This window comes from Leptonychotes weddellii, chromosome 1, assembly GCF_054177405.1.
Source record: "Leptonychotes weddellii isolate Sample4059 chromosome 1, ASM5417740v2, whole genome shotgun sequence".
Classification (NCBI taxonomy): domain Eukaryota; kingdom Metazoa; phylum Chordata; class Mammalia; order Carnivora; family Phocidae; genus Leptonychotes; species Leptonychotes weddellii.
Genome location: NC_138369.1, coordinates 11,791,154 through 11,815,931, shown reverse-complemented (window position 1 = coordinate 11,815,931; position 24,778 = coordinate 11,791,154). Strand labels below are relative to the sequence as shown.

Below are 24,778 nucleotides of genomic sequence, written 5' to 3'. Positions count from 1 at the left end.
GAATGGAAAATGGTACAGCCACTTTATAAAAGTTTGGCATTTGCTCAGAAAGTTAAACAGTTACCATATGACTCTGCAGCTCTCCCTAGACACATGCTCACACAAACACTTCCACATAAATGTTCATAGTAGCATTATTCATAATAGCCCAAAGTGGAAATAACCCAAATGTCCATCAACTGATAAATGGATGAACAAATTATATCCATACAATGGAATATTATTTGGCCCTAAAAAGGGATGAAGCACTGATATACCACAACTTGTAAGAACCGTGAAAACATGCTATGGGATAGGTGCAAGCCACAAAAGGACCCATACTGTGTGATTCCATTTGTATGAAATGTCCAGGAGAGACAAACTGTAGAGACAGAAAGGTTAGTGGTTGCTCGGTGGGAGGAGGAGGGGGAAAGGGGGAATGACTGCTGACGGGAACAGGGTTTCTTCTGGGGGTGAGGAGAGTGTTGCAGAAATAGATAGTGGTAATGGTTGTACATCGTGAATTTACTAATAGCCACTGAATTTTATGTATACTTTTAAGGGTGAATTTTATGGTATGTGAATTACATATCAAAAAAATCAACACTAATTAAAAAAATGCAATTCATATCATGTGATAACTACTCTGTAAAATCCCCATTGCTCCCTGTAATGATTTTCTGTTGCCACTGTAACAAATGGCCACTAACTTAGCGGCTTAAAACACAAATTTATTTATTGTCTTCCATTTCTGTAGGGTACAAGTCCAACATGGGTCTCCCTGGGCTAAAATCAAGGTGTTCTAAGGACTGCCTTCCTTCTGAAGGAAATAGGGGAAGAGTCCATTTCCTTGCCTTTTCCAGCCTGTTGAAGCCACCTGCATTCCTTGGCTTGTACTTTCTTCCTCCACCTTTGGAGCCAGCAGCATAGTGTCTCTGACTCTAGGTCACCGTCTCTCTCTCTGACCACAGCTGGAAGAAGTTGTCCACTATTAAGGACTTGTGTGATTAGATAGGGCCCATCTGGGTAATCCAGGCTCATCTCCCCATCTCAGGGTCCTTAGCCTTAATCACACCCACAGAGGTCTTTCTCCCTTGTAACTTACTTTGAGAATCAGCACGTGGACATCTTGGGGGGCTATCCTTCTGCCGATCACAGTTCCCATCACAGACAAACAAAAGCCAGAGTCATTCCCCTCACTGACAAGGCTCTTCGAGGTGGCCCCCCTTGTCTAACTTCACCTCATGGTGTCGGGCTCCCTGCTCAGCGGGAAGTCTGCTTCTCCCTCTCCCACTCCCCCTGCTTGTGTTCCCTCTCTCACTGTGTCTCTCTCTGTCAAATAAATAAATAAAATCTTTAAAAATCAATCAATCAATCAATCAATCACTGGACCTTGAAAATTCGTAGCTCTTGACGAGTTATTTGCATTATTTAAATTTGCACTGTTTAAAATTCTACATGTAAAGGGAAACGGTTTGAGTATTTGTATATTGCTCCATTTGAATTTTGCAAAATGGAATTCAGACGAAATGCTTTTGTACTATAACTTCATAAGGGCGACTTTCAACAGAACTGGCAGAGTCCATATGAAGGGTCTTTACCCTCGGGGACAGGATAACTTCTCTTTTTCAACACGCTCTTCTGGTGCTTTCTCTTTCAGAAAGCATGCTCTGAATTGCCATCGGATGAAGCCAGCTCTCTTCAGTGTGCTCTGTGAGATCAAGGAAAAGACAGGTAGGCCATTGAGAAGACATTTTTTGTGGGTCCAGGACCATGATAACCACGCCCCTCTGGTCCTGGCTCAACCTGATGTGTGTCGTGGACTGTCATGCCTGTCACATCTCCCTCAGTGGATGGTTCACATGCTTCCTTTCTGCCTTGTCAGTGCCTGTTCTCTGGTGTATCACATCCTTGTATTTTGCAGTTTGTATCTGGAGTAATACTGTTGCCAGTGAGTAACAAGCAGCTGCATTGTTCTTAAGCACTGTGGCATTCAGTTGTTTTGGAAAAGGAAAAGATGATAGAATTAGAAAAATAGAATAATAACAATTTTGTTTTATTTGTTTTAAGCATTCAGAGTAATCCCCATGGAGGCTTCTGCCACCGCAAATCCTTTTGTTAAAAAACAAAACAAAACAAAACAAAAAAACAAAAAAAAACCCCACAAAACTTTATTTTGAGTTAATTTTAGATTTGCAGAAAAGTTAAAAAATAGGACAGCCCATTCTCCTGTACCCTTCTCCCCACTTCCTCTCATGTCAACACCTTCAGAACCACAGTGCAATGATCAAAACCAGGACATGAACCTTGGTACAGTGCTCTTGAACTGAACAACGGGCTTTATTCGGATTTCCCCAGTCTTTGCCCTAATGCCCTTTTTCTGGTCCAGCCTCCCACATTGCATTTAGTCATTCTGTCTCCTTAGTCTCCTCTGATCTGTGACAGTTCCTCAGTCTTTCTTCATCATCTGTGACCTTCACACTTTGGTTGAGAACTGCTCATTTTGTGGGACTGACATTTGTGGGGAACCATATTAGTTCAAAGAAATACTTCATGGCGGATCTTCATGGTATTGCTCCCAACCCAGCTAGCAGCCAACATTTTATCTATTGTCTTTACCAACACTTTCTTTTCTCATAAAAGCCAGCCTGGGCTATATTTCATTCCTGATCCTTTTACCTTCGAGTGCACTTTGTAACCAAGAAGCTTTTATTCTTCATTTGTTCTCATAGGTTGCTTGTGCATGATTAACTTTTTATTTTGAAATAATCAACAGATTTACAGAAATGTTCCAAGAACAGTGCAAATACATTTTCTTCCTGCACTATCAGGGAATAGGTTGCTGCCATGATGCCCATGACCCCTGCACACTGGAGTGTGTGTTTCCAGTGAACAAGAGAGTTTCCTGTGTCCCCCCAGGACAACCCTCATAGTCAGGAAGTGACATTAATATGCCACTACCATGGAATCCCAACCTTATTCAAGCTTTGTCAGTTGTCCCAATAATTTATAGAAAAGGATGCAGGCCAGGATCTTGTGTTACATGTAGTTATCATGTCCCTTTGGTCTTTTCCCCTCTGTGACAAGCCCCCATTTTTCCTTGACTTTCATGACCTTGACCATCTGGAAGATCACGGGCAGACCCCTCCATTTGGGTTTATCTGATGTTTCCTCACAATTAGATCTCCGCTTTCATTATCCTCGGTACTTTTACTTATCTGTTCAGTTTTCCTTGCCCCCCATGTATACCCGATCCTCCTCCCTAATGTGAACCCCTTTTCACCCCTCAGCCCCCACTCCCATCCCCCACCAGGTCACTGCTGGGACAGCTCCCATGTGATGCCCTCTCGCCCAGAGCCAACTCGCCCTCCTCCAAAGATGCCCCCTCAGGGCTGTGACATCCCATGCTGAGCTCCCACTCAGGTGCCTCTCAAAGGTGTTTGAATGTCTAATGGCCTGTCTTGTCCGTTTTGTATTTAAATTATGGGGAGTAGATATTATGGCTTCTAGTAGATTGAAGTGCAAAGGTTGGGTGTTTTGCAGGTTTCAACAAGTTTACCCTCAGGCCCTCACAGCACTCCCTTCTGTGTTGTATATGAATTGGATAAACAGCACTTCTACAACTGAGTGAGCAACAAACCCCGGAGTCCTGTGGGCGGGAAGAAACTGCCCATGGCAGCGTATGTCCATCCTCTGGAGACGTTGGCTATAATCACATGCTCCTTAGTACTATTGAATTGTGTGACGTTGGTCACCCTCATAAAAAATCAGCCAGGGTTGGTACCTCTTGCTAGGGTGTGCTGCCCCCCTGCCCAGCCCTCACCTGGCCCTGGGTAAAAACAGCCCTTCTGGGGCTCCCCGCTGCCCCCAGCAGTTGGCTCTGTCATCATAGCTCCTTGGATGTGTGGGACCCTGAGGTTTTTTAAATGACGACAGCCTAGCTCTGCAAATATGGAATTTAGCAGTACTAAAAACAATTTTTTTTTTTAAGATTTTATTTATTTAATTGGAGAGAGAGAGAGCGAGCAAGCAGGGGGAGTGGGAGAGAGAAGCAGGCTTCCCGCTGAGCAGGGAGCCCGATGCGGGGCTCGATCCCAGGACCCTGTGATCATGACCTGAGCCGAAGGCAGACATTTAACCAACTGAGCCACCCAGGCGCCCCCTAAAAACAATTTTTAAGGGTACCTGCGTGACTCTGTTGGTTAAGCGTCCTACTCTTGATTTCGGCTCAGGTCATGATCTCCCTGTTGTGAGATGGAGCCCAGCATTGGGCTCTGCGCTGGGCGTGGAGTCTGTTTAAGATTCTCTCTCTCTCTTCCTCTCCCTCATGCTTCCTTTCTACCAACTTGGCTCAAACGTTGGGCTGCATAATGCGTTTTAGGACGTGGTACCACAGGAATGGGCCAGCACTGCTCAGCCTTGAAAATTGCAGGCCATCTGCAATTGCCATGAGCTGGGCTCCATGTGGCCTGGCTGAGTTGTCAAGTTCACTGTGGCCAAGTGTCTTTTCTCATCAGTAGGAAATGCAGCTGTGGGAGCGCTGTGTGTCCAACATGTGAGTGGCAGGAGAGTAAACAAGATCTCAGTTATGCTTCAGCTTCTCCCAGTCTTGTGATGGGTATAACCCAGTATTAGCCCAAAGAAAACTACTCAGGGCCCTGATCCTGCACCCTGGCACCAGTGGGTCACCACCTTATTGGTGATCCTGAGAGACAGGCCTCTTGGGACTCCTCATGCAGGGACAAAGCATGTCTGCTTCTTGAGTTAGCCCACATTCTTCACATTCCCCTTTGGCTAAAGTCTGCAACAGGCCTTTAGGGTAAAGACCAAACCCGTGCAGAGCATTTAAAGCCCAGTGCGCATTGTTGGAGCACAGGTTGCAGTCCAGTAGCTCCGAGCTTCCTGGCATTATTGCCCCACCCCGCTGGCAGCCTCTTACTTTCCTCTTGTTTTAGAGATAAGCAGAGTGAACCTCTGGAGAGAGCAGGTCACACCCCAGTAGCCCACAGCCAGGCTGCATGCTGCTCTTCCACACCCTGTCCTGACTCAGAAAGGGAACCCTCCCTGTGCCTCCCAGCCCGCACCCACCAGCCCCAAGTGCCATCTGTGTCCCCGCTGCTCTCACTGCATCCACGATGGCTCTGGGCCTTTGCCATCTGTCTCCTCCAGTGAGCTCAGGGTCCAGGTGTACTGTGTTCTACGACTGTCCTGGTACCTGGCACACAGTGCCATGTACCTTGGGTTTTTGTTGAATGAAGAACTGTTTCTGGTGACTGATACCTATTAATTGAAATCCTTTTCATCCTGTTCACTTTATGGGGTTCAGGAAGATTGTGTCTGCGGCCTGACTTAGAACACAAGGCTATTGTTCGCGTCGTCCTGAGAAAAAAGCCATCCTGTGTATAAACCTTGAGTTGGCAGACGTACCTGGAAGCACTGCCTCACTTCACTGCCTTCCACCGTCTCCTCTGGCCTGTGGGAGGGACACTGGAGTATCTTCCAGCCGAGGGATGTCCGGGCATCCCTGCCCACAGAGCTCTCTGAAGGCCAAGGACCGCCCCCGCCCCCCCGGAGTGCACCCTCCCTCCTGAGTCCTTCCCTTGAAACAGCCATTCTTGGCGTCTAGAGGAGCTGTCCTAAAAGAGCAAAATAAAGCATGTTTGAAGAGTTTTGAATTTAGCTGGGAGGACCAAATACTGGCTCAGTTCCTTTCCTGAAACCCTTGGGGCTAGGTGCATTACAGAATTCAGAACTGTTTGGATTTTAGGCACGTTGTGTTGATGATTCCTGAGGCAGAGCCTGCATTCCAAAGGTGACATTTAGCACCAGAGCAGGAACATTCTTACACACTGGTTGGGTCAGGCTTTGCCTCCAAATGAACTTGAGGGCCAACTTCTGGAAAAACATTGGCTCTTGGATTGTGGATGGGCAGGCAGCTTAGACCCGGTGTGCTGAGGAAGCTCCCTGAAAAGCCACCGGGCATCTTGGGCAGTCGACTCAGGGACCTGCTTTGTCTTCTCCATGCGGTCGCTGTCCCCTGTGCCGGTCGTAAGCGCACAGCTATACCTGGGTTTGGTCGGTTCTGTGCTTACCGTCTCCTGCGAAACGAGAAGTCCTGGAGACCTGTCTCGGCCAGCCTTGCTCTTGGGCCAAGGAACCGTCTCTGCTGCAGGAGCAACAGCTGGCTGCCTTTCAGGGGCGTAAATGTAAATAATGGGTAACATAAGGGATCATCTTGTTATTTCCTGACCACTGTTCATTGGCCTGGTGAGGACCTGTCAGGCTTGAGTAATCAAGCGGGCTTTTTACCTCATTTCCCTTTCCTCGTCAGCCAGTCGGATCTGTTGCAATTGCAAATTCATGATCTTGATCTTGGAGTTGTAGGTTTGAGCCCCACATTGGTGTGGAGATTGCTTTAAAATAATACAAATCTTTTAAAAAGCTCAAGAACCTGAAGGGTTTTAGTTGCAGGTGCACCTCCAAAAAAAAGTGAGCCAGGAGCTTTAAGGCCTTAGTATGGACCCAGATTCTTGGAAAGCACGCCTTTCTTGCAGAGTCTATTACCCTGTTCAGGTTTTTTCTTAGGGTTTGACCATTGACTAAAATGATCTTGTGCTTTTGTTTCTGGTCTGCAGGGACAACCTTCACCCTTTGAGTTGGTCACATTTCCTGTCCTTACCTTGCCCGTCTGTCCCTCCCAGGCTCCTGGTCGCATCCTCTCCACCAGCACTTGAGGGCAGAGCTGAGGAGAGGCCTCCCTGTCCATGTCTGACTTGCAGCAGCGCTTCTAAAGGGTCCCCAGTATGTCTGAGTGTGCCAGGCAGTCTGGGGGGATGCTTGTTATCAGGTTAAGGAGCGTTCTTTCTATTCATGGTCTGCTAAGGGTTGTTGTTTTGTTTTTAAGATTTATTTTTAAGTAATCTCTCCATCCAGCACGGGGCTGGAATTTACAATCCTGAGATCAAAAGTTGCATGCTCCACTGACTGAGCCAGCCAGGTACCCCGGTTTGCTAAGGGTTTTTATCATTAGTGGCTATTGTTTTTGTTGTTTTGTTTTAAAGATTTTGTTTATTTATTTGACAGAGAAATAGCACAAGTAGGCAGGGTGGCAGGGAGAGGGAGAAGTAGGCTCTCCGCTGAGCAGGGAGCCTGACGTGCGGATCGATCCCAGGACCCTGGGATCGGGAGCGGAGGTTTTTCTCCTTTAGGTTACTGTGATGATTTACATTGATTTTCATTTGCACTGACACAGTTTGAAAACACCTGTACGCAGAAATAAATCCTCTGGGCGACGATTCATATATTTATGCACATACATGTACATAGGCTGCTAACGTCAGGTTGCTGGTCATTTAGTTAGACAGCCATGCATCTCTGCATGAATGAGGCTGGGTCGTGATTTCCTTCTGAGCTCCTGTCTTGAGGTCTCTTTATGGTGAGTTTGGCTTTTCCTGGGTCTCTTCTCTGCAGCAGTGTGTTGAAGAAAGGGGCTCTGTCTCCCTTGAGAGCTTGGTAGTCATAAAATGGCCTGGTGGCCTTTTGGGAGAGGTTTCTTAGCAGAAGTTCCTATTTCTGGAACACGATTCTGTGAGGCCAAGCGTGTTCCAAGGAGCTGGGGTGATGACAGCAAACCAGACAGTGATGGTCTTTAGCGAGCAGGGTAGTTTCACACAACAATAATAGAGACAGACCTGCAGCTTCAGGGCCTTGAGTAGAAGTGGGCCTCTACCTGCCTGATGGCACATCTTCCCTTCCTTGTTGGGAAAGAGTCTCAGAAGCAGGAATGGCTTGGTGCTCCAGGCCAACCTGTCACCTCCATGGCCACGCTGGGCCCCGCCAGGCGCTCGGAAACCCCACTCCTGTTCCCATACTATTGCCTTGGTTGAGGTGTTCTTTCCTGGGCCAGGGAACCTGGTCTTCCTCCTCTGTGAAGGCTTGCCTGAATTCCTTTGCTCCCCAAATCCAACACAGCACCTACAGCCTGTGTTCCTGCCACATTCGCCATGTCACCGGGCCTGCATTCTCAGAGTTAGAGGGGCCTGCCTCCCCAGTAGATGGATTTTCCCGTGGGAATGGATCACTCTTCTTTAAAACGTGGTCCTGCTCTTCATTTAGCATCTCTGCATCCCCTTGATGGGAGCTTATGGAGTGAGCCTTTCTACTGCACACAGGACTTTCCCTCAGTTTCTTATCTCCAGGACCCAGGAATCTTCCATAGGGTTTTTCCAGATGACAGCCCCATCTCTGCCACAACACTGAAGACAATAATGATGCAGAGACGCAGGAATCCTGCAAACATGGGGGAGGAAATAGGTTTACTCCCGAGAGGGTCACTTCTGGACTGTTCCTATGGAACCCCAGAGCTTGGATCTGAGACTGGGACATCTCAGGGACATGTCAGAGCTTCTGGCAGTGACCCAGGCTCAGTCTGCTCTGGCCTTGAGGAGGGTTTGGCTCACCACCACCCAGTACCAGTGTGAAATACAAGCAAGAAGAAGTTCTGGGAAAAGGAAAGGGAAAATAAAGCAGACATACAAAATAACAAGCCCGAAAGTCTCATTAGATTCAACAGACAAAATTACTCCATCACGTTGCTGTAAAAGTTTCTATGTGCAGCCTCTTCTGTCTGTGTTGGCTTCTCTGTGGACAGGTGACAAACCCAGATGCCACCTTTTGGGGAGTCCTGATCTAGGTTGGAACTGAACTAAACAAGCTAAAATCCTTTGGACTGCACCCATAGAAGAAGGGAGAAGGATCAAGAGGGGTCCCCAAGGAAAGGGCATTTGAAGGCAGTAATACAGCAGTGTTGACCTGCCTGGACCTGCACGCTTACAGGTTCTTCCTCAGGTACATGTTAGGCTCCATGACATGCCTGTTCTGAAGCAGAGACCGCTAGACCATAGCGCTGGGAAATAAGGTTTTATTGGAACACAGCTGCTCATTTGTCTACTCTTGTCTGGGCTGCTTTGGTGCTACAGGGTGACTGAGCAGTAGTGACAAGAGACCCCATGGCCCCCAAAGCCCAAAAGAGTTACTCTCTGGCTCTTTACAGTTTACGGATCTTGGTGGGAGGAACTTGGCCTCTGGAGCCAGGAGCAGGGAAGTGGGTGAGGGACGGCAGTTCCAGAAGGGCAGGGTTGGCAGAGGTTTTCTGAGCTGCAGGAGGGAAGAACTGTGATGGGCTGCAGGTGGGGACACTGGGGGCATTGTGGGGGGCCCCCAGCCTGTGGCTTGATGGGGTGTTCGCAGCAGCAGCTCCTATACTCGGGCATTAGGGCTCAGAAACTGCCCATTACCAGCAACAATTGCCACTGACCAAGTCTGGATCAGTCCAGTTTCCGTGACGGGGCAGGAAGGTGCTGATCCTCTAATCTCTGCAGTCAGAGCCCGCCGAGGGGTGTGCATAGTCTACCGGGTCCCCCGGTGAGTGCAGAGTTAGTCTGGGAAACCTCTGGCCTATCAGATGAAATTACCCTAATAAGAAAAGACTCCTGGGTCCCATGTACACACTCCATTGGTGTCCATCCTGAGGGAAGGATGTGGGGGAGACCCAAGAGATAGGAGCGACGGAAGCAGAAAGAGCAACCACAAGCCGCTGGGACCTCCCCTATAGCTGGAGTTGCTTGGTTTTTGTTTTTGTTTTGTTTTTTTCTTAAACAATTGGGCCCAGGTTCGGAAGATAATTTACCACCTGCCACCCCTTTCTATGTTCTCCAATATCAGAGGCATTGTGTGAGGGAGGAAACACTCTCACAAAAGATGACGGTGATTGCTGGGATGAGCACTTTGCCAGAATTCCTTGTAGAATTCCCTTATTACCTTTGCTTCTTTGACTGCAAGAGAAGCTCAGTTCAAGCCCGAGAATGAGGACAGGTGCACTCACCTCAGCCCAGGTCTCAGTGACCACACTGGGTCTGCCCCAGATGCCCTGTTCCTGCCACGATGTAGGGGCAGGAGAACCCCAGTCTCTGCAGCTCCCTGGGGGCGGCAGAAGCCACTTGTCACCCCAGAGCCGCAGCTTATGCCCAGCACTTAGCCCTCAGTAAGGGCTCAAAAACACATCGCAAGGTTTCTGGAAGCAGGAAGTCCCCAAGCTTTTCTTCCTGATGATTATTCTCACCCATGCCTGCAAAGACACTGGTACTGTCACTTCCAGACTGGCGCTATGGGCAGATGGATTTGGGGACTGGTGTGACCAGATGAGGGTGACTGTGGGTACTCAGCATGTTCTCAAGACTCTTGGGCTCCAGACCCTAACCGTGAGGTCCCAGCAGCAGGCTTGGACTTTCTGTTGTCCAAGGGCTCCTCAGAAAGCAGTTTGGTTGCCACCTGTCACTTGGCTTCAGTGCATCTTTCTATTCCAAGTTCTCTCAGCTTCATCCATCCAGACACTGGGTGGTGGAGACCCTGCTGTGTGGGTGAGGGGGGCAGGCTTCTGAGGGCCTGGGGCCCTGCCCATTGAGGGCAGCAGGGAGGAAGGGAGGTCAGTGTTTTGCTGAGTCCTGCACTCTGGCAGGCTCCAGGTCAGGCAGGCCTGTCCTGCCTCAGCCCATCCCGTTGGGAGCTCAGGGCAGCTCCATTCACAGCTGGGAGCTGCAGCCTGCAGGGTGACACATTCACAGCCATGTGGTCAGGCCAGTTAGGGGCATCTGAGGTCTCTGCGGCTCAGCTCATGGGTTAGACTTACTCCCATGTGGGTATGGGCCCCGGAGATGGCTCTGTCCAACCTCCCACCTTGGCAGGGAGGAAACTGGAACACGATCTTGCTGCCAAGCAAGAGCACTCCTGAATGGGCGAAGGGGTAGGCAAGCAGGATGGGGGGAGTCAGGGTGAAGGAGGCTTCCCCTCTGAGCCTTCCATCTCCCCCAGTGGCCATGTCTTTATTCCATTAAGGAGAGAAAAATGGAAACAACTTGGAATCATGTTCCTGTCTTAATCTGCTTGGGGATTCCTAAACAACAGACATTTATTTTCTCACAGTTCTGGAGGCTAGAAGTCCAAGATCAAGGTGCCAGCTAATTCGGTTCCTAGTGAGGGCCACTTCCAGCCTTGCAGACAGCCACCTTCTTGCCTTGCCCTCACATCGAGCTTGGGGGAGTGGGAGGGCTCTCTTCCTCTTCTTGGAAGGCTGCAGTCCTAGGATGAGGGCCCCACCCTTACAACCTCATTCCATCTTAATCACCTCCTCACAAGACTTGTCTCCAGATACAGTCACACTGGAGTTAGGGCTGCAACGGGTGAACTAGGGGGACGCAGTTCAGCCCATAACAGTTCCATATTATTTCTTTAAAAACAAACGTAGTGTGTTGATATTCACAATTTCCTTTCATTGTTTGATTTACCAGGGTTTTTATCACTTTCAGTAATTTGGGAACAGAAGGAACTCTGGCAGTTGGCCCAGGTGTGGGTTTGGGGGGCTTTATTTTATTTTATTTTATTTTTTTTAGATTTATTTTTATTTATTTATTTATTTATTTGAGACAGAGAGAATGAGAGAGAGAGAACACATGAGAGGGGGGAGGGTCAGAGGCAGAAGCAGGCTCCCTGCTGAGCAGGGAGCCCGATGCGGGACTCGATCCAGGGACTCCAGGATCATGACCTGAGCCGAAGGCAGTCGCTTAACCAACTGAGCCACCCAGGCGCCCCTGGGGGGCTTTATTTTAGATCCTACCTCCTCCTCTAAGTGCCTCGAGCAGACAGTGTCCCTGAGCTGAGCTCCTCGTCCCCGAGGCCTCCCAGTCGCCAGTTGAGGGCCCTTGAGGGTGCCCAGGAGCACATCTGAGATGCTCTGGAACAGCCTACCGGAAATGAGCTTGTTGTAATTGGTGGTAATGAGTATCTAATGACCATAATTAGGCCAGTTACAGTGCCTGGGAGGACAGGGGCTTGGTGCTGAGGGAGAGACAGAGCTGCGCTGCAGGGCATTGGCGGAGGGCAAAGCGCACTTTTTTTTTTTTTTTAAGTTTTGCTTTTACTCAAATATGTACATTTGCAAAAATGTCCAGTCGTAAAGAAATAAAGCTTGTAGGGTGTGATTGCTTACCATAATAGCATGGCTAACACCACAGGGCTTGGGGTATGACAGGCACGTTGTCTCCTTATTCATGGACATCTGGATGGTTTCAGTTTTTCAAAATTACGAACAGTAGAGGTAGTGTGCATCCTGTAAATATGGCATCTCTAGGTGTCAATGTTCTTGTGAGACAAACTCTCAGAACAATAATTTGAAGGTCAAAGGATATGCACTTTTTCATTGTTAATCAGCATTTCAAAACTCACCTCCAAGAAAGCCTGCACCAATACATACCTATAGACAAATGTGAGGAAAGGCTTGCGTATTCTCCGTGATTTGAGAATTTTCATTTGAGAAAGACAAGTTCCATGTGGGGTTTTTTTGGTATATTTTTAAAAACCTTCAACACTGGGTATGGTACTCGGCTTGTAATGGGCTCCCAGATGCCTGCTGTTGGGTAAAGAACAGGAGAAAGACTGCCACACGCCCTGCAGCAGCCCAGAGTTATACACGCACATGGGGCACACACAGACACACTTACCCTCACGTGCACCCACCCTCTGCGTGCACACACATGCCTTCACTAAGCCTCGTGTTCCAACCTGAGCACTCCTTTCCCTGACTTAACTAAGCCATAATGGAAGGTGAGGAGGTAGCCTCTCCCCCAACCTGCGCATCAGAGGATGCCGGGTCCTGTGTGTCCCTCTTGGCCTGCTCCTGGTCCCCCTCCTGGACCATAGGCACTTGGGGGACAGCTGCGGAATAAACCTGATACAGGAACAGAGTGTCTGCTGTGCTGTCAAAGGGCCATGCGCAGGGCCCAGCAGAGGGAAAGTTCACGAAGGTGAGTTTGGAAGGATGTCAGGCAAGTCCCTGAGGGCCAGGTGTCAGACTCTAGGTTTTATCCAAGGGTGCCCGGGAGTTGTTGTAGTCTTTGAACAGGACTGGAATGATGAACACAGTGTTTGAAGGTGGTCAGCTTGCAGGTGTGCACGGTGGATGGGGCAGAGAGAGGGATTTCCTCCGCGGATCGTGGAGGGCAGGGGAGGGGTGAGCGCAGCAGGACCCAGGAATGGCATTAAGGGAGAGGATGGATGGTGAGTTGATTGAGGAGGTAGAATCAGTAGGATTTGAAAACAGAGGGACCTGAGCAGGAGGGCATCCATTATCTACTCTGGGCAAAGAGAGATTAGGGGAGCAGGGGACTGTACCAAGACCAGGCGGTACAGGTTAATTGTAGAGCAGACTTAGGGCCCGTCCAGGAACCCCCAGCCGCTTAGCTTCAGCTGGCGTCTGCAAGGACCAGATGAGGGTATGTGCGCCCCAGGAGCCCCGTCCTGGTTGAGCACGGGAACTAAGATTCACTTCCAGTGCCCTTGAAGATCACGTAAGGTTGTGATGGAGGCACTGATGGAGGGTCCCTCTCCCTCAGCTCTTTCAGAAAGCACCTCCCTGCGACCCAGAGGGACTGAGTCCCCACACATGAGGAAAATTCCTACAAGGATACCTTTTGAGCTCCTTCAGTTTTCACAAGTAAATCTAGGACAGAAAAGGTCAATCCATGGGGCGCCTGGGTGGCTCAGATGGTTAAGCGTCTGCCTTCAGCTCAGGTCATGATTCCAGGGTCCTGGGATCGAGCCCCACATCGGGCTCCTGGCTCAGCGGGGAGCCTGCTTCTCCCTCTCCCTCTGCCTCCGCCCCTGCTCATGCTCTCTCTCTCTCTGTATCTCTGTGTCTCAAGTGAATAAATAAAATCTTGAAAAAAAAAAAAGGTCAATCCTTTATGCAGGGAACAGGAAAGGGACAAGTGATACATAAATATCTCTGCTAGGGCTCTACTCCTTTTTCATTTGAACATTTAAGTCTGTTAGTAGCTGATAGTAGGGAAGGAGCCTGTTCCCAAGAAAACACTTTAAACTTTGTTCTTCTGGGAAGTCAGAACTAGATGCACATCATCACCTCCTTCCCAATCCCCTGCCTCCTCCCTCCCCTCAGGGCCACTCCTCCGCCCCCCATGATTGTCCACTTGTTGCTTTCTCTGTGGTCACAGACACTTCTTCTGTCACTGAAGAAACAAACAAAATTCAGCTCCTGCAAGACCACCCTCCTCGGCTCTGAGCCTCGCTCTGCAGCCCCTGCAGCAGGCTTTCCCTCCCTGCACTGCCTGGCTCCCACGGTCCTCTGGAGCTTTCTAGTCAGCTTCTACCCCACCAGACCCTACAGCGCTTTTGCAGAGGTTAACAGCAGTCTCCTAATGACTAAGCCCTTCACGGTAGTCACCCCCGTGACTACTTCTGGTTCTTCCTTGACCTACCTGATCATTCGTTCCATCTCCTCCTTTGCCTATCCCTTATGTTGGTTTTCCAGCATTCAGAGGCCATGGCCTACTTCTCATAAGTAGAGCTGCGTGCACAGGTGGATACATAGAGATGTCCCAAACACACCACATGCAGATGACACATGAATATCTGTCTCCCACCCAAACTGGTCCGTCCATCCCCAACTCCCAGTAAGCAGCTACCTCGCATCTGTGCTTGGCCGGGTCAGGGACTCAGGATGGGTCAGGCCACTCTGCACACTGTGCTTGGGAGAATGGGGTGCCATCCGTGATGCTGCCCATATGACCTGGGGAGTTGCCCTGGCCTCTTTCTCTCACACCCATATCCGGTGCTCAGGGATCCTGGGGACTCTCCCTCTGGCTGTCCTGTGTCCACCTGGACAGTGGCAGCTCTCCCCACTGTCTCCTCTGCCCATCCAGCCCTGCCCCCAGTGGGTGCCCCCTCTTAGCCCAGCTGAGGCCCAGCCTCCCAAGTTTTAGGGCCAAATGTCTTGTTTTTCTGTTTAAAATCTCTAAGTGGATTAGTTCATCTTTTCTGGTACCCTCTAGATCAAGCTTTACCTCTCTGACTTTTTTTTTTTTTTAAGATTTTATTTATTTATTCGAGAGAGAGTGAGAGAGAGAACTTGAGAGGGGGGAGGGTCAGGAGAAGCAGACTCCCTGCTCAGCAGGGAGCCCAATGTGGGGCTCGATCCTGGGACTCCGGGATCATGACCTGAGCCGAAGGCAGACGCTTAACCAACTGAGCCACCCAGGCGTCCCTCCTGACTTTATAGCAACAGTTGCCCTCCCTGACATACATCGTCACAACACAGCCCTGTACTGACACCAGGCTGCCGTTCACATTCATGTTCACGCCTGTGCTCATGTGAGCATCTGGAACTGTGCCCTCCCCTCCCTTCTAGACACACGGCTCAGGGCTTTGGGCTTCTCCAGTCCCGGGTGCCACCCCAAACCTGCCCCGCCCAGGTCTCCCATGGGTGCCCGGCTGTGGACTCTTAAGTTCCGCCCACATGGCTGCGCTGAACGGTGGCCTGTGTGCACTCCCTGGACTACAGGCCTGTGTGGCACCTGGACCACTGTCAAAGTGGGTAACTCGGTGTCTCTTACCAGATAAAAGGAAACTTTCCTTTCCCCTCAGGGGTTCAGATATGATGCCAGTGCTAATCACCTGTTGTGGTTGTTTTCCCTCGGACAGTGGACACTGATTCGGTCTCATCTCTCTTATCTAGTGTTAAGCATCCATGGCATTCAAGAAGAAGGTCCCCCCAGTGCTCAGCTCATGAGGCTGGATAACATGCTGCTGGCCGAGGGTGTATCCAGGCCGGAGAGGCGAGGAAGAGGAGGATCGGCGGCAGCGGCCAACACAGCAACACCAGGTGGCTGTCCAAATGACAATAGCCTTGAGCACTCTGACTACAGGGCCAAGCTGTCCCAGATCCGACAGATTTACCACTCTGAGCTAGAGAAATATGAACAGGTGATCTTTCTGCATGGAAGAGTTTCTGTCATGTGAATGCACATTTGTCAAAGCAAAACATGGAACGCTAACCACCTTTCTTTTGTGGCACAGACCAGAGAGTACATGCACTTGGTCTCATGGCAGAGGTGGCCGATTTTGCTGGAAACCCTTTGCATTCACTTCTCAGTAGCCAGCCTGTGTGGGAGCTGCGGGGTGGGCGGCAGGTGGTTGGTCCCGCGTGGAGCCCCGAGCCAGCCTGCTGGGTAGTCACAGGCTGGCATGTGTGTCCCCACCCCAGGCCTGCCGTGAGTTCACCACGCACGTCACCAACCTTCTCCGGGAGCAGAGCAGGATGAGGCCTGTCTCGCCCAAGGAGATCGAGCACATGGTCAGTGTCATCCACGGCAAGTTCAATGCCATCCAGATGCAGTTGAAGCAGAGCACCTGCGAGGCTGTGATGACCCTGCGTTCACGGTTCCTCGATGCCAGGTCAGGCCCTACATACTGCCCATGACCCCAGGGTTGGCTCTTAAGAAGAAGAACCAAATTGCAGCTGGCTTGGGTTTAAGTTCTGGGGGCCTCCCAGCCTGTCCTGGGGCTCCAGCTGTGGCCAGGGGTGCAGCCCTCACACAGCCTCTTGGGAGGCGATCAGAAGTGCTGACCTTGGGGCACCTGGGTGCTCAGTGGGTTAAGCATCTGCCTTCTGCTCAGGTCATGATCTTGGGGTCCTAGGATCGAGCCCCGCATCAAGCTCCCTGCTCAGCGGGAAGCCTGCTTCTCCCTCTCCCCCTGCTTGTGCTCTCTCTCTCTCTCAAATAAATAAAATCTTAAAAAAAAAAAAGCGCTGACCTCTAGGAAATCACATATGGGGACACAGGGGCGTCCCTAGAGGCTGGGGTGCACGCTGGCTGAGGCTGAGAAGATGGGTCTTTGCAGGCGCAAGCGGCGGAACTTCAGCAAGCAGGCCACCGAAGTGCTGAATGAGTATTTTTACTCCCATCTGAGCAACCCTTACCCCAGCGAAGAAGCCAAAGAAGAGCTGGCCAGGAAGGGCGGCATCACAGTGTCCCAGGTGATGGGCCTCCCTGCATGGAGGAGGGGGAGAAGGTCGTGTCCAGTGAGGAGGATGCCCAAGGAAGTTCATTAACTGTGTGGAGCCCGTGGGTGGAGTGTGAGGTCCCTGAGGCAGCATCAGTGGAGTGTAGAGTCTGGCCGTCGGGACTGAGCACCACAGTTGTATAACAGCAATGTCGTGTGCTGCATGAGAGAGCTGAGCACGTGTTAGCAAGGAAGAGAAAAACAGCTTGGAGCAGAATTAGGACTGAAAGTGATAGACCAGCTCTCATGCCAGAGTACCAGTTCAGTTGTACTGGGAGAAGTTCGGATGCATGCATGCTTGATTGTTTCTCCAGAGGTCCAGAGCACGTGGCAGGGTTGTGCAATACCGGGCAACATCTGGCTCCACGTGGAGGGTGGGTGGGGGTACAGATTGGAGATGAGACCTGGACAGCCTTGGGAGGCCCTGGCAGTCTGGACCTCCAGTGTCCTCAGTGGAACTGGAAGCAAGGGAGGGGGACCTGAGGGGAGAACCCAAGAAACATCTCAGAAGGTTTTAAAGTGGGAATGGTGGGGTGCCTGGGTGGCTCAGTCATTAAGCGTCTGCCTTCGGCTCAGGTCATGATCCCGGGGTCCTGGGATCGAGCCCCGCATCGGGCTCCCTGCTCCGCGGGAAGCCTGCTTCTCCCTCTCCCGCTCCCCCTGCTTGTGTTCCCTCTCTCGCTATCTCTCTCTCTGTGAAATAAATAAATAAAATCTTAAAAAAAAATAAAGTGGGAATGGCGAGTACAGGCGGCTCACGGGGCAGGGGCAGGCCGCACTCCCGGGGCAGCACCCCCCGAGCCTCTGGCAGCAGGGCCGACCACGCCAATGCTAGGCCACTGATCCTCACCCACTGTGCACTTGAAGAGTTTCCAGCCCAGTCTGGCTGCCTCCAGAGCCCGTGCCCTTAGCCAGACTGTGTCCCGGCCCCGGCCAAGTCCAGCTGCGACAAGTCCCGGGCCCCCCCGGCAGCAGAACCTTGCAGGTGTCGCAGTCCCATCTGACTTCCATCACCCTGGACCGCTCTGGCGTCCTCGGCACCGAGGCCAGCGCTGAAGCGAGGGGCGCACCTCTGGGGCCTCCAGGCCCCGAAGAAGCGTGAGGCGCCACAGCTTGTCTGCTACCTCGTGCAGCTGAGGAACAGCCCGATTCGTTTCAGGCTCTGGCGCCCCTGGAAGGCAGATGGGTGTTGGGTCTAGACTTCATCTGAGGAGAGGGTCAGCTGCCAACAAAAGTTGGAAAAGCACTAGCCACGTTCCAGTGACTTCCCCTCTCTGGTCGGGCCCTAAGACTACCCCCGACACACACACCGACCAGCAGCAGAATTCTGTGCTGGGAGCCCCTTCCCCACGGTGGCGGGTCCACCAGGTCTCGGGATAGCATGAAATGGCTGACAGTTGAGGGGGGGCTCTGAATTTAGGGTGCAGATGTGCAAGCTGGGAGGTCCACCTAAGGAGAAGGTAATGGGGGCACCCTGAGGGCAAGGGGTATCACACGTGAGGCCACAGACATTTTCAAGATAGGATCAGCTGCTGCTGCAGCTGAGGCGTGAGGGAGAAAGGAGCAGGGTTGCCGAACCATGGATGGGGAGTCGGGCGGAACCTGGGCACCAGCTGCAGCAGGCTTGGCCGGATGGGCCAGAGAGACTGGGCAGGGGCGGCTGGTGGCTCCGGGCCGCACCTACGGAGAGGGTATCTGAGAGCCTGGGCCGTGTCCGCACCTGCTTGACGTGCCCGTGTTGGGGTGCTCCCCATGGACAGGGCGGACACTGGCCCAGGACCAGCTCTCCCCCGGCCCCTGGGTCCCCCATCTGCCCAGAACAGGGCCAGCCTCCCTGCCTCGCCCACATGGGAGGCTTGCTGTCTGCCCCCCTAAAATGCCAGTTGAGTTACCATGGAAAACTGCTTGCTGCCATTCCTCTGCAGACTCAGTTCCACAAAGATGTTCCAGCACATTCCTTGTACGTAGAGGGAACCAAGTGCTGCTCTGGCCACCCTCACACCCGGGGGCAGGTGGGAGGAGAGACTGCGAGGGGCAGGAGCACACACGGGGCTTTTTCGTTTCATGGCTAACGTGGGGAAGATAACGTGGAGCACCTGGGTAGAGACATTAAAGAAATACATTTTCAAAAAAGAAAAGATCATCAAAACCCTGCCACTGTTACTTCTGTTGGTTAAACCACACATCCGTCACTGCAGGGCCCCAGGCCTTACTTTGGGATATTGAAGTGTTTCCAGTCGTGCCCGTCTCCATAGGAAGGCACTGGCCCAGGGGCTTACTGATTCTGTCCCCAGGGGAAATTTTCATTGTCACAACCCTTGGGTGGGGTGCTGCTGGCATCTGGTGGGTGGAGGCCAGGGGTGCTGCTCAGCACCCCACAGCGCCCATGACGGCCCCGCAACTGAGAACAACCCCGGGGAGAAGTCCTGGCCTGGTCCTGGTGCAGGTTTGGGGTCAGCTGGGCTCAGCCCCGCTCGGCCCCGGGGCTCCTGCACCTGCCGAGCCTGCTGGCGTATAGGACGGCTGTGACCGCGGCTGTCCCCAGCTGCTCCGAGGACGTGACAGGCACTTAGCTCAGCGCTTGGCTCCTTCCCACTGCCCTCTCAGTTTGTCCATCCGTGTTTTCCTTTGAGAAGTTGTGGATCTGGTGTGGTCTTTCCTTAGACTGAATTCCCAGGAGTGGGGTTACTGGGTCCCCGGGGACGCGTGGCTCCCTGGCTCTCACTTTCCCTAAAGATCAATCCAGAATTTAGTCTGTTCCTGCCCCTGCAGGGAATGGACGCTCGGCTCTCCACATGTCAGACATGCTGTTTCCTTCCAGCTCCTTCCCGCTCCTGTCCCAGCAGCACCTGGTAGGACAGGCTGGCTCGGGGTGACCTCCACCCACTGTGGCCATTCCCTTGGGTCCACGGTTCAGTCAGCGCCGGCTTCTCGGTCCCGGCCTCTTGCCCAGCCCCATTGCTTCGTGTTGCCACTCAGAGATGTTCCTCCTGGCCGTGGGAGCATGGGTACCTCAGAGAGAGCCCACCATATGTTCACGTTATCTCATTACTGGGTCAGCTTTTCCAGCGACTTCTTTCTCTGTGTGTCCACAGGTCTCCAACTGGTTCGGCAACAAAAGAATCCGATATAAAAAGAACATGGGGAAGTTTCAAGAAGAGGCTACCATTTATACAACTAAAATGGAAGTTGACGCCACCAAAGTCGGGGGCCTGGGGAGCCAGGCTAGCTGCCCATCAACACCCAGCCCCGGTGAGTGAGACTTCCCAGCCCAAGGACTGTCCTTCATGCATGGCCGCTGAGCTGCGCGGGAAGGGGCTGCAGGAGACCTTCTCTCTGGAGCTGAGGCCGGTGGGAGCCACATTCCTGGCTGAGGGGCTGGCAGATCCCACCTGAGGAGCCTCTGTAACTTTGGGGGCTGGAACACTTGTCCTGACACCTCCCACCCCTTCTAGGTCCCTCTGGTCCCTTCCCGCTGACCAGTGCCGGGGATGCGCTTATCACCCTGCAGACACTGGCCTCTCTCCGCCCCGCCCCTGCGGGAGGCAGCTTGCGGTCCCAGGTGAGTCTCAGGGCACAATCCAAGGATGCCCTTGGGGTCCCTGACTCAGTGTTGGGGCAGAGATGCAGAGCCCAGGTGGGTGGTGGGTCCTGGGAATGGGCCATCTTGCCAGCCACCTCTCAGCCTCCACGAGGCTCTCTCAGAGGTGCCAGCAATGAGGAAGGGCCCACTGGGTACTTGGTTTGTTGTCTTGATGACTACAGGTTGGCCGAGTGGCCTCAGGGGCATGGCTCTGTGGGGCCCACTTTGCAAAGACCTGCGCCCTTCACTCCCAGTCCCAGGACTCAATAACTCCCAGTAGCTGCTGAGTGGTGGGCCCGAGGCAAGGGCTGTGGCTGTTGGGAAGGAGCCCTCCCTCCCAGCGGGCATCTGGACCCTCAGTGGGGGGAGGGGACAGGCAGACAAGGCCCTGACCATTGGAACATGGAGCCCTACTAGGCTCAGACCCTCCACCACATCAGTGCCTTGGCCTTGCCAGCCTGCTGTCCCCTCACCCGGGGCCCAGCTAGGCCAGAGTGAAGATCCATTTTGGTGACTGGGAAGAAAATGAGCCAGGGATCACGGGCATCTCAGACATGCCCTCTGGAACTTTCTCAGGGTGTTAGGCAGTGTGTTGGGCTAGCCAGGATTGGGGGCCCCTATCCCTCTCATGGCCCCTGGTGCCTCCCCAGCATCCCGCCGTCTGTCACCAGGGCCTGGCCCACAGGCAGGGTCATCCTGAAGAGGCCGCACAGGTAGAGCTGTGATGTGTCCATGCGGGGGCAAGGCTGGGTGGCATCGGCAAGGCCTTAGCCCACCTTTTCCTTCACAGGAGTGTACCCTACCGTGCCGGCTGACCCCACTGATTCACCCGCAGCCCCTAGTTGGTGCAGGGAATGGATGCCTGCTGGGGCCATTTGGCAGGACCTGGTGCAGGGCGATGCATCGCCACGGTAACCCCACAGCCCATTGTGAGCACCTGGGCAGAGCAGGGAGCTCTGGCGCCACCAAGTGGCCCAGCCTCGTCTTGCTCTGTGCCTTCCTGGGGCTCAGTGCCTCAGCTATGATGGGTGTGAGTATGAGAGTGGGGAGCTGATAGACTAGGTCCATCCTTACCCCTAGAACCAGCCTCAGGAGATCTGGAGCTGCCTAAGTCCCGATGGGGCTTCCCTGGACCATGAGGCAGGGTCCTACCCGCCCCACAGAGGAAGTGGAATGTCCTTGGTCTGGTGCTGGGGGGGCACAGTTGCTCTTTCAAGAGAGCCGTCCCGAGGGCTGAGGCCGCCTGGCCGGAAGCTATCGCCTCCACCCTGTGACCCGAGGAACGTCTGGGCTGCCCTTTGGCTGCCAGTCCCACACCTGGACACTAGCCTGTCACCCCTCAGTCCTGTGGACAGACCCCTCCCTTCACCACCCATGGCCCCCTTCCCAGAACACAGGCCTGCAGGTGTCCTTCAAGGGCAGGGTGTCCCCCTGAGGCCGGTGCTCATCACAGCCTCTTCCAGTCGGAGGGGCCGGGCACCCCCGTGTCACGGGGTGAGGCAGCCCTCTCAGGAATACAGCAGTCTGTCCGTCTGTTCACGTGACCCTGGCCTCTGAAGTGCAGGTGCTGTGACAGTGCTGGGGGACACGTGGCGAGGGAACAGCTGAGGCGGGGAGGGGCGGGGGCAGGGTCCTTGACCTGGTGGGATCAGATGAGGTAGAGGGCACCAGCCGGAGGGCTCAGTCTGTAAGGGAAAGTGCTAGAGACAGGAAGGGAAGGAGGAACTCGTGTGGCCGCCTGCCAGCCCAGGAGGAGCCGAGTGAGCCCTCAGGGTCACATGCAGGGTGTGACATCTGCACACCTGGGAGCAGGTGGCTCGGACGGAAGCCACCCTGCAGCGCGGGTTGGGAAGGGGAGTGGCCCTGCTCTCGTGGGCTGCAAGCAGGCCTCACCACGGAGCAGACCGCCCTCGAAGAGCCATTTTCAGTGATGTTTTCCATTGCAGTTGGTGGGGGGGGGGGTCCTGTGGACAAACATCCTAAGGCCGTGTGTACCCGCCACTGTCCCCACACCGCAGACAGAGCCCCTGTGCCTGGGAACTGTGGCTGCTACCCTTCTGGCTGCCCAGGCAGACCCAGTGTCCAGCCGGGTTTCCAAGCCCGTCTGGCTCACTGCCTCCGGCCATGATGATTCAGGGACCGTCATCAGCTCCAGGCCGGACTGGGTCTGTCTCCCCCTCAGAATGTGCAGAAGCCTTGGCTGCACCACAATGCCACATCAGTCCTTGACCAGAGCCCTGGTGGGTGGCCAGTGGAGCCCCCTTCCTGCTGGGGAAGCGCGTCCCTATCAGGGCTCAGGCGGCAAGGCCAGCTGTGACCCAACAGGGCCCCTCAGTGCCTCCGCTGGCTCCTGGCTCCTTTTCTGGGTTCTTCTCGGGGGATGTGGGGGTGGAGCGGGCCATCCGTGGCCTTCTGATGCTCAGTCTCTGTCTTTCAGGCCCGGGGCAGCTACCAGGGAGCCGCCCCCCCAGTGTCCACCGCTTCGCCTGCTGGAGACCCCGGCAGCGTCAACTCAGACGCATCTAATTAAGTTTTGGGGACGAGCAGAAAAGCAGACCGGGTGGCCTGCCGTGGTTTGCGGGCACTCGAGTCTTTACTGCGCGTGCAGCTGATTATTACCTCAAAAACCCAGAAGCGCAGCAGGCGGCGGGTGCCATCCTTTGCTTGCCGGCCGGGCCCTGAAATGGGCTGAGATGCTGCTCATTTTCTCAATTCAGTTTGGTTTTTTAATAGTAATTTTATGCTAAGACTGTGAATTGTTTCTTCTAGGACTTGTCACAAAGTCTCCCATTAAAGTTTTGGACTTATTTTCACGTCGATGTTGTTCACACCAGATTTGTTCCTGGCGATGGCAGTGCGGGGCGGGGCCGGGTGGCGCGGTGTTGGCGTTGCAGTTCTGTCCTCTCCTGTGTCCCTTCATGCGCCGGTCCCCCGGACACTGCCTTCCCCACTCTCTTCTGTCGCCTCATTCCATATGCTCTTGATTTCCGCCTGCGGTGAGCTCCGAACTTCCCGGGGCGTTGGGTTTGTATTTTTTTCTGTTAATAGAAGTTCTACCATTCTTCACTGACACGCTGGCCAGGGTTTTCCTCCAGTGAATGAAGCGCCAAGGCAGGAGCCTCTTGGCCTCGGCGCTGAACGTTTAGCTGGTTCCCATTTTACAGCTGTGGCCCATGGTGCCGCTCAGCTCAGTGTCTCTGTCCCTGGCTGGGTCTGCTCAGGTGCCAGCTGAGGACCAGCCCTGCACGTGCTCCGGGCTTTCCTCCTCGCAAGGCTTGATTTGGGTTTTCTGTCGTCTGCAGCCGGAAGGTGGCAGCTGACTCGCTCCCCTGTCTGAGGTGCCGGTCCTCACGTCCAGCCAGCCCGCCTCCTGGCTTCCTGCAGCCCAAGATTCACTGACAGACCAGGGCCCTGCTTGAGCGAAATGACATTCCAGAGAAAAAAAAGAGAAGAAACATGACCAGAAGTCTGGGGTGGGCTCAGGGCCAGCCTCTGGGGGAAGGTGCCTTTTTCCCCTTTCTTTTTTGCTTGCTTCCTTCCTTCCTCCTTCCTTCCTTCCTTTCTTAGAGCACAGTGGGTGGGGAGGGGCAGAGGGAGAAGCAGACACCCTGCTGAGCAGGGAGCCCAACTCGGCCTCAATCCCAGGACCCTGGGATCATGACCTAAGCCGAAGGCAGATGCTTAACCCACTGAGCCACGTAGGTGCCCCTCTCCTTTCTTTTTACAAATTGTGATAAAATATATGTAACATAAAATTTGCCATTTTAGCCATTTTAAGAGAAGAATCCAGTGGCATGGATTACATTCACAACGTGATTGTGAAATCACCACCTGTATCTAGTTCCAGAACATTTCCTTCACTCCAAAGGATACCCAGTCCCCACGAGCAGTCACTCCGCAGCCCCCTCCCCCAGCCCCTGGCAAGTACCAATCTGCTTTCCGTGTCTATGGACTTGCCTGTTCTGGACGTTTCCTGTCAGTGGAATCATACACTCTGTGGCCTTTTGTGACAGGCTTCTCTCACTCAGCATCAACGTTTGCGAGGTTCACGTTGTGGCGTGTGTCAGGGCTTCATTCCGTTTTATGACAATAGCCCACCGGAGAAGGTAGCTTTGAGACGAGACCTTAGGGAGGTGAGCCAGGGGGCGTGCAGAAGGCGGGGCGGGGAGGCTGGGCACTGGCCTAGGTGCCCACACAGCTGGGACGGGCGAGAGGGGCCAGCCGGTTCAGTGGGCGCCACGGGGGCTGGGTCTTCACAGGCCTCCCAGCTGTTGAGCAGAGAGCCGACTGCGGGGGGGGGGGGGG

General features: G+C 53.2%; 1 protein-coding gene across 6 annotated transcripts in view; it reads left to right on the top strand.

Annotated features, from left to right (window-relative positions):
- PBX4 (PBX homeobox 4) overlaps nt 1–23,290 on the top strand; it is a 33,682-nt gene extending 10,392 nt beyond the window's left edge. For 2 of the 6 annotated variants that reach the window (XM_081816236.1, XM_081816247.1), the window contains exons 2-7: nt 1,640–1,713; nt 15,563–15,810; nt 16,091–16,281; nt 16,729–16,864; nt 19,986–20,142; nt 20,346–21,415. In XM_081816236.1, coding sequence (XP_081672362.1) covers nt 1,640–1,713; nt 15,563–15,810; nt 16,091–16,281; nt 16,729–16,864; nt 19,986–20,142; nt 20,346–20,743 — 1,204 coding nt within the window. In that variant the 3' untranslated portion in view covers nt 20,744–21,415. The other 4 variants (XM_081816255.1, XM_081816261.1, XM_081816241.1 and 1 more) reach the window with 4 other exon arrangements.
- Nucleotides 23,291–24,778: the final 1,488 nt, after the last annotated feature.